This window comes from Pecten maximus, chromosome 8 (genome assembly GCF_902652985.1).
Source record: "Pecten maximus chromosome 8, xPecMax1.1, whole genome shotgun sequence".
Classification (NCBI taxonomy): domain Eukaryota; kingdom Metazoa; phylum Mollusca; class Bivalvia; order Pectinida; family Pectinidae; genus Pecten; species Pecten maximus.
Window position 1 is genome coordinate 41,817,316 of NC_047022.1, and position 9,457 is coordinate 41,826,772.

At 42.2% G+C, this 9,457-nt stretch overlaps 1 protein-coding gene across 1 annotated transcript in view; it reads right to left on the reverse strand.

Annotated features, from left to right (window-relative positions):
* LOC117333693 (uncharacterized protein YMR196W-like) overlaps positions 1 to 2,945 on the reverse strand; it is a 30,282-nt gene extending 27,337 nt beyond the window's left edge. The window contains exon 1 of the mRNA XM_033893112.1: positions 2,627 to 2,945. Within this exon, the coding sequence (XP_033749003.1) occupies positions 2,627 to 2,757 (131 nt within the window). The 5' untranslated portion in view covers positions 2,758 to 2,945. The remainder of the gene's footprint in view (positions 1 to 2,626) is intronic.
* Between the last annotated feature and the right edge of the window lie 6,512 nt (positions 2,946 to 9,457).

The following is a 9,457-nucleotide window of genomic DNA, read 5'->3' on the forward strand; positions in this document are numbered from 1 at the left end:
ACCACCGTACATAACATGTCTGTCTAACCTACCACGGTACATAACATGTCTGTCTAACCTACCACCGTACATAACATGTCTGTCTAACCTACCACCGGTACATAACATGTCTGTCTAACCTACCACCGTACATAACATGTCTGTCTAACCTACCACCGTACATAACATGTCTGTCTAACCTACCACCGTACATAACATGTCTGTCTAACCTACCACCGGTACATAACATGTCTGTCTAACCTACCACCGTACATAACATGTCTGTCTAACCTACCACCGTACATAACATGTCTGTCTAACCTACCACCGTACATAACATGTCTGTCTAACCTACCACGGTACATAACATGTCTGTCTAACCTACCACCGTACATAACATGTCTGTCTAACCTACCACCGTACATAACATGTCTGTCTAACCTACCACCGTACATAACATGTCTGTCTAACCTACCACCGTACATAACATGTCTGTCTAACCTACCACCGTACATAACATGTCTGTCTAACCTACCACGGTACATAACATGTCTGTCTAACCTACCACCGTACATAACATGTCTGTCTAACCTACCACCGTACATAACATGTCTGTCTAACCTACCACCGTACATAACATGTCTGTCTAACCTACCACCGTACATAAACATTCTGTCTAACCTACCACCGTACATAACATGTCTGTCTAACCTACCACCGTACATAACATGTCTGTCTAACCTACCACCGTACATAACATGTCTGTCTAACCTACCACCGTACATAACATGTCTGTCTAACCTACCACCGTACATAACATGTCTGTCTAACCTACCACCGTACATACATGTCTGTCTAACCTACCACCGTACATAACATGTCTGTCTAACCTACCACCGTACATAACATGTCTAACCTACCACCGTACATAACATGTCTGTCTAACCTACCACCGTACATAACATGTCTGTCTAACCTACCGCCGTACATAACAAGTATGTCTAACCTACCACGGTACATAACATGTCTGTCTAACCTACCGCCGTACATAACATGTCGATTTAAGCTAACCTAACATCGTACATAACATGTCTGTCTAACCTACCACCGTATATAACATGTCTGTCTAACCTACCGCCGTACATAACATGTCGATTTAAGCTAACCTAACATCGTACATAACATGTCTGTCTAACCTACCACGGTACATAACATGTCTGTCTAACCTAACATCGTACATAACATGTCTGTCTAACCTACCACGGTACATAACATGTCTGTCTTACCTACCACCGTACATAACATGTCGATTTAACGATTTAAGCTAACCTAACATCGTACATTGGACAAATACTATCTACCGATACTATTTCTTAGATACATGCAATCGCTTCAACGGGTGAACAAAGACATTATAACACAAATGTTCCTGTTCTACGTTTTTATATCTTCATATTCGGACAATCGTTTTCAATTGATATTCAAATACATTTGCATATCAGAACCTTTATTTGACTGATACCTTTCTGTATATTCGATTACAGCCTAATCACTAGCAAGTTAAGGCTTTGTGTAGGCCTACCGATAACAATATGTGTGATGAAGTAAACTTACCGATGTAAACTATCGTGCTGTTTTTCGTTTCTAACATACAGACGTATCGACTTTAGTACAAGCTGTCCCTGTATATAAATCTCCCCACAATACGTACTAAAGTATTATGCAGCTTCACAGTTTTCTCAAAGATCTATACATCAACAGTGCGAGTATAGGTAGGGTAAATAGGGCATCCCTGTAGACGTTATATATATATGTATATTTCCCTGTCTACGGAATGCATGTTATGTGAGAAACTCGCAAGTATATGTCTGAAAGTGTATAATTAATATAATTAAGTAGCATGTTACAAACATACCTTCCTTCAGTGTGTCACCACAAAAATACATACGCTAGATGGCATCTGACAACTTATTATGTCTGAGAAAAAATGTTTTCTAAATCATCTACGGAGCTAGTTTAAGAACAAAAGAGCATGCGTAATCTGCTATATGTTCATACTAAGTACCCCAGTTTGATTGGTCCGTTACTGTACTGTCTCGGGTGGTAAATATTCACATCAAGGTGTTTTATTACTGAGGGATGAGTATATCTATATATATTACATTAGAAGGGATGAATATATCTATATATATTACATTAGAAGGGATGAGTATATTTATATATATATTACATTAGAAGGGATGAGTATATATATATTACATAAGAAGGGCTATGTATATCTATATATATTACATTAGAAGGGATGAATATATCTATATATATTACATAAGAAAGGATGAGTATATATATATTACATTAGAAGGGATGAGTATATCTATATCGATATATAATATAACATTAGAAGGGATGAGTATATATATATTACATAAGAAGGGATGAGTATATCTATATATATTACATTAGAAGGGATGAGTATATATATATAGTGATTATATACATCAACGTAAAAATGAAATTCCATTTTTGAAACCTGGGAAACATTATATATATATATCTATCTCTGTTTTATAAAGATCGAGGCCTATAAAGCTAGGTAATGTCAAGGTTAACCCGTTACCATGGGAGGTCATCCCCAAATCCTACTCACCAGTCTCCGTCCCGTGAATAGTCCTCTCGGACCGTCCCCCACTGTCGCTCCGAAAGGAAAGGTCCCCATCTTTTCCAGTTCTTATTCCGGAGTTTATCTTCGCTCAGACGATCCCTCTCTGCGGAACCCATGCTAGAGGCAATGTGGCTATGTTGATTGTGCTACATACACTATTTATACTTTTTTACTAGGCTGCAGACGCCAAAACACCTACATCACAGACTTACTCAAGTCCGGTTATCACCGCGTAAGAATTAGAGGAGAAACTTCGATTCTGTTTCGCACGTATTTATCTATATATTTCATTATTATTTTACTTACATACTTTTATCTTAAATTGAACTTATATAACATAACTCTCCGTTTCACGACTTTCGATTAAATGTCAAAGGTTACTAGTATTTATGTGATTGGCCTAGTCTCGCTCACAGTTGCACTACATACATCTAGTACATGTAGTATATGCACACACGGGTTGGAGCAGAGCACTGCTTTACATTACAATGTATACGTATAATGGGTGTTCATTACACTCGGTCACCGGGCAAAGTGACACTCAATTCTAATATTTCTCTTGTTAAGAGATACAAATTTTGAAACAAATTGAAAAGATATTACACAATATATGTGACATTAGCTTTAACTGGCAAAGTTTTTCTTCGTCATATTTACATGTTACAAATATAATATTCAGATAGATGATTATCACATATACAAGACTGACATTTACAGCAGTATGCTTCAGTGAGGTGGCACTATAAATCGGCAAAAGTTCCGGCCTATCACAAGCAGACTTAACACTAACATACCGCAGCCTCCCAAAAACACACATACGCACTAAACACACGCATGCATGTCGCAGACCGTCCTTAAATGACCTTAGCTGTTAATAGGACGTTAAACAAAATAAACAAACCAAACCAAACCTAAGAGGCATCTCAAGAAATCCTCGTGAGGCAGATTGTTTCAGTACACACCAAACTCTTCGCCATATTTATCTAGAATTGATTTCATATACACATCTGATATCATGTGTGATGTCACTATGTGTAAAATTAAGTCGATGTATAAGAATCCATACTGTAGGTGGACTGTAAGTCCCCGATGTTTGTAGTTACCCTGTTGGTGGACTGTAAGTCCCCGATGTTTGTAGTTACTCTGTAGGTGGACTGTACGTCCCCGGTGTTTGTAGTTACCCTGTTGGTGGACTGTACGTCCCCGATGTTTGTAGATACCCTGTTGGTGGACTGTAAGTACCCGATGTTTGTAGTTACCCTGTTGGTGGACTGTAAGTCCCCGATGTTTGTAGATACCCTGTTGGTGGACTGTAAGTACCCGATGTTTGTAGTTACCCTGTTGGTGGACTGTAAGTCCCCGATGTTTGTAGTTACTCTGTAGGTGGACTGTACGTCCCCGATGTTTGTAGTTACCCTGTTGGTGGACTGTAAGTCCCTGGTGTTTGTAGTTACCCTGTTGGTGGACTGTAAGTCCCCGATGTTTGTAGTTACTCTGTAGGTGGACTGTACGTCCCCGGTGTTTGTAGTTACCCTGTTGGTGGACTGTAAGTCCCCGATGTTTGTAGTTACCCTGTTGGTGGACTGTAAGTACCCGATGTTTGTAGTTACCCTGTTGGTGGACTGTAAGTCCCCGATGTTTGTAGTTACTCTGTAGGTGGACTGTACGTCCCCGATGTTTGTAGTTACCCTGTTGGTGGACTGTAAGTCCCTGGTGTTTGTAGTTACCCTGTTGGTGGACTGTAAGTCCCCGATGTTTGTAGTTACTCTGTAGGTGGACTGTAAGTCCCCGATGTTTGTAGTTACCCTGTTGGTGGACTGTAAGACCCGATGTTTGTAGTTAACCTGTTGGTGGACTGTAAGTTCCCGGTGTTTGTAGTTACCCTGTTGGTGGACTGTAAGTACCCGATGTTTGTAGTTACCCTGTTGGTGGACTGTAAGTCCCCGATGTTTGTAGTTACTCTGTAGGTGGACTGTACGTCCCCGATGTTTGTAGTTACCCTGTTGGTGGACTGTAAGTCCCTGGTGTTTGTAGTTACCCTGTTGGTGGACTGTAAGTCCCCGATGTTTGTAGTTACTCTGTAGGTGGACTGTAAGTCCCCGATGTTTGTAGTTACCCTGTTGGTGGACTGTAAGTCCCCGATGTTTGTAGTTACCCTGTTGGTGGACTGTAAGTCCCCGATGTTTGTAGATACCCTGTTGGTGAACTGTAAGTCCCCGATGTTTGTAGTTACCCTGTTGGTGGACTGTAAGTCCCCGATGTTTGTAGTTACCCTGTTGGTGGACTGTAAGTACCCGATGTTTGTAGTTACCCTGTTGGTGGACTGTAAGTCCCCGATGTTTGTAGTTACCCTGTTGGTGGACTGTAAGTCCCCGATGTTTGTAGATACCCTGTTGGTGAACTGTAAGTCCCCGATGTTTGTAGTTACCCTGTTGGTGGACTGTAAGTCCCCGATGTTTGTAGTTACCCTGTTGGTGGACTGTAAGTACCCGATGTTTGTAGTTACCCTGTTGGTGAACTGTAAGTCCCCGATGTTTGTAGTTACCCTGTTGGTGGACTGTAAGTCCCCGATGTTTGTAGTTACCCTGTTGGTGGACTGTAATCCCCGATGTTTGTAGTTACCCTGTTGGTGGACTGTAAGTCCCCGATGTTTGTAGTTACCCTGTTGGTGGACTGTAAGTCCCCGATGTTTGTAGTTACCCTGTTGGTGGACTGTAAGTCCCCGATGTTTGTAGTTACCCTGTTGGTGGACTGTCAGTCCCCGATGTTTGTAGTTACTCTGTTGGTGGGCTGTAAGTCCTCGATGTTTGTAGTTACCCTGTTGGTGGGCTGTAAGTCCTCGGTGTTTGTAGTTACCCTGTTGTTAGACTGTACGTCCCCGATGTTAGTTACCCTGTGGGGGAGTCATTCTGTTGGTGGACTGTAAGTCCCCTGTGTTTGTAGTTACCCTGTTGGTGGACTGTAAGTACCCGATGTTTGTAGTTACCCTGTTGGTGGACTGTAAGTCCCCGATGTTTGTAGTTACCCTGTTGGTGGACTGTACGTCCCCGGGGTTTGTAGTTACCCTGTTGGTGGACTGTAAGTACCCGATGTTTGTAGTCACTCTGTTGGTGGACTGTAAGTCCCCGATGTTTGTAGTTACCCTGTTGGTGGACTGTAAGTCCCCGATGTTTGTAGTTACCCTGTTTGTGGACTGTCAGTTCCCGGTGTTTGTAGTTACCCTGTTGGTGGACTGTAAGTCCCCGATGTTTGTAGTTACCCTGTTGGTGGACTGTAAGTCCCCGATGTTTGTAGTTACTCTGTAGGTGGACTGTAAGTCCCCGGTGTTTGTAGTTACCCTGTTGGTGGACTGTAAGTCCCCGATGTTTGTAGTTACCCTGTTGGTGGACTGTCAGTCCCCGATGTTTGTAGTTACTCTGTAGGTGGACTGTAAGTACCCGATGTTTGTAGTTACCCTGTTGGTGGACTGTCAGTCCCCGATGTTTGTAGTTACCCTGTTGGTGGACTGTAAGTCCCCGATGTTTGTAGTTACCCAGTTGGTGGACTGTCAGTCCCCGGGGTTTGAAGTTACCCAGTTGGTGGACTGTACGTCCCCAGTGCTTGTAGTTACCCTGTTGGTAGACTATTGGTGATTTGTAGCTACCTGACATGTCCCATTGAAATTCCTATAAATGATGGCACCTGTTCAAAATATACACAGGTATCTAACATTTTGTTATAGTATCCACTGTCCAGATTACAACTTTTAATTAAAATATGGACTTAATAGGATATGGAACATTCATCAAAAGCAACTTCCCGAGAAAAATATTCCACTTGAACGTCACACCTACGTCGGAGTCCAATGGAACGTCACACCTACGTCGGAGTCCAATGGAACGTCACACCTACGTCGGAGTCCAATGGAACGTCACACCTACGTCGGAGTCCAATGGAACGTCACACCTACGTCGGAGTCCAATGGAACGTCACACCTACGTCGGAGTCCAATGGAACGTCACACATACGTCGGAGTCCAATGGAACGTCACACCCACGTCGGAGTCCAATGGAACGTCACACTTACGTCGGAGTCCGATGGAACGTCACACCCACGTCGGTGTCCAATGGAACGTCACACCGACGTCGGAGTCCAATGGAACGCCACACCTACGCCGGAGTCCGATTGACCGCCACACCTACGTCGGAGTCCAATGGAACGTCACACCTACGTCGGAGTCCGATGGAACGTCACACCCACGTCGGTGTCCAATGGAACGTCACACCGACGTCGGAGTCCAATGGAACGCCACACCTACGCCGGAGTCCGATTGACCGCCACACCTACGTCGGAGTCCAATGGAACGTCACACCTACGTCGGAGTCCGATTGAACGTCACACCTACGTCGGAGTCCAATGGAACGTCACACCTACGTCGGAGTCCAATGGAACGTCACACCCACGTCGGAGTCCAATGAAATGTCACACCTACGTCGGAGTCCAATGAAACGTCATACCTACGTCGGAGTCCAATTGAACGTCACACCTACGTCGGAGTCCAATGGAACGTCACACCTACGTCGGAGTCCAATGGAACGTCACACCTACGTCGGTGTCCAATGGAACGTCACACCCACGTCGGTGTCCAATGGAACGTCACACCTACGTCGGAGTCCAATGGATTGTCACACCTACTTCGGAGTCCGATTGAACGTCACACCTACGTCGGAGTCCAATGAAACGTCATACCTACGTTGGAGTCGGATTGAACGTCACACCTACGTCGGAGTCCAATGGAACGTCACACCTACGTCGGAGTCCAATGGAACGTCACACCTACGTCGGAGTCCAATGGAACGTCACACCTACGTCGGAGTCCAATGAAACGTCATACCTACGTTGGAGTCGGATTGAACGTCACACCTACGTCGGAGTCCAATGAAATGTCACACCTACGTCGGAGTCCAATGGAACGTCACACCTACGTCGGTGTCCAATGGAACGTCACACCTACGTCGGAGTCCAATGAAACGTCACACCTACGTCGGAGTCCAATGGAACGTCACACCCACGTCGGAGTCCAATGGAACGTCACACCTACGTCGGAGTCCAATGAAACGTCACACCTACGTCAGAGTTCAATGGAATGTCACACCCACGTCGGAGTCCAATTGATTGCCACGCCTACCTCTGAGTACAGCTTGTTAGGAGTATCTTACATTTTGTTTTACCTGTCACTATAAGAAAGGACTATACACAGCTGTATGGCGTCCCACAACAACAATCGATTTGTAATAATTCTGTAGAGGTAAATGAGGATTCACTCCATCTTCACTATACCTCATTGCTGACATAGTTATATAAAAGTACAGTCCAAATGATTAACATTAAATCAAGGAATCTAATCAATTATGTTCTCTTAATTAGAAAACTCCTATTTGATTCGTCCAAAGAAACTCCATGAACCAAATCCATTCACCTTTATAATCTTACATTCAGTTTACTGTAGATTTCAACTTTTACCAAAGTGTACAGGTTATTGTTTAACTTTTTCGAAGTTTCCTTTCTTATGAAGGCCACCAATATAAATTAAGCACTATCAATGACTGCAAACAGTGTCAATACCGCACTGCCAATAAGCGGAAGCTATGTCATAAAGAGTTAGTTCACTTTTATTGCAGTTTTGCCAGTGAAATATAAGAAATTTATCAATATGATAAACTTGCAGCGATGAGCTATGAAAATATATATAAGATTTTGCAGTGAAAATATAAAATTTTGCATTGAAAATATAACTTTTTCAGTGAAAATATAAGCTTTTCGTTTTTGACCAATCGATCAGAGCGAACCTTTGTATTCACCTCGTTGAAACTTGCCGATCAAAGCGAGGATAGATAAATTGGTTATTTTGCTGTATTTATGAAATATTCAGACTAGTTTTCGACGAAATACTCACTTGACGTTAGCTATTCATGCACACATTCTCCGATAACAGCAGAATACGCTTAAATTTCGCTGGTCAGTCCTTTTAAAATGACGCCGTCGAGTTGACGTAGAGTAACGTCACAAAGAGACGATGTCATGAATTATGTTAACTAACTTTATGTATATTTGTTACTTTGTGTATAGTCCTTATAAGTGCAAATAAAGAACGATTTGATAATTTTTTTTAAGAACAGATCGAAATTATTTTTTAATAAATCATTGATTTTTCAAAAATAAAAAGACAATTCCTGATATGGAAAATCGGATTCTTGATTTAAAAAATAATGACAACAAAATGTAAAAAAAAAAATGGATAAATAGCAAAACGGCGCCTTCTGAACTTTGGTCAAAACCTATTTAGGTTCTGTATTTTCAAATTGGAAAAAATGCATGTTCAAGAGAGATAGAATCTACGTGTGTTTGATGTGTTTTTCAGTGCATGACTTCAAAGGCCCTCTCAAGTTCAAGCACGCAAGTCTTGTTACAGATCTAGAGTGCATCATGTCATACATTATATACATGTTATTTCAGGAGTCGAGTGCTAAAATGTACACGCAAGCACTTGTTTTGAACTTGTTTTAAAATGTCTAGCGCATTTACCAGTAAATGTCCATCAAGACACAGGCGTCTGCTGCTAGTTAGTATTGATAGAAAAAAATATATTTTAGTATGTGTAGGGGCTAATATTGTTTACGATTAATACTAACCAGAAGCAGCCGCCTTTGATCTAGCTCTTCATACTACGAGAAGAGATCATGTAATGTACTGGAATAAATCTGTTGGGTAAGAAATGGCGTGCGCACCGCCATTCATTCTAGACTCTCTAGACTCTACGTGAGAGTAATACAAAAC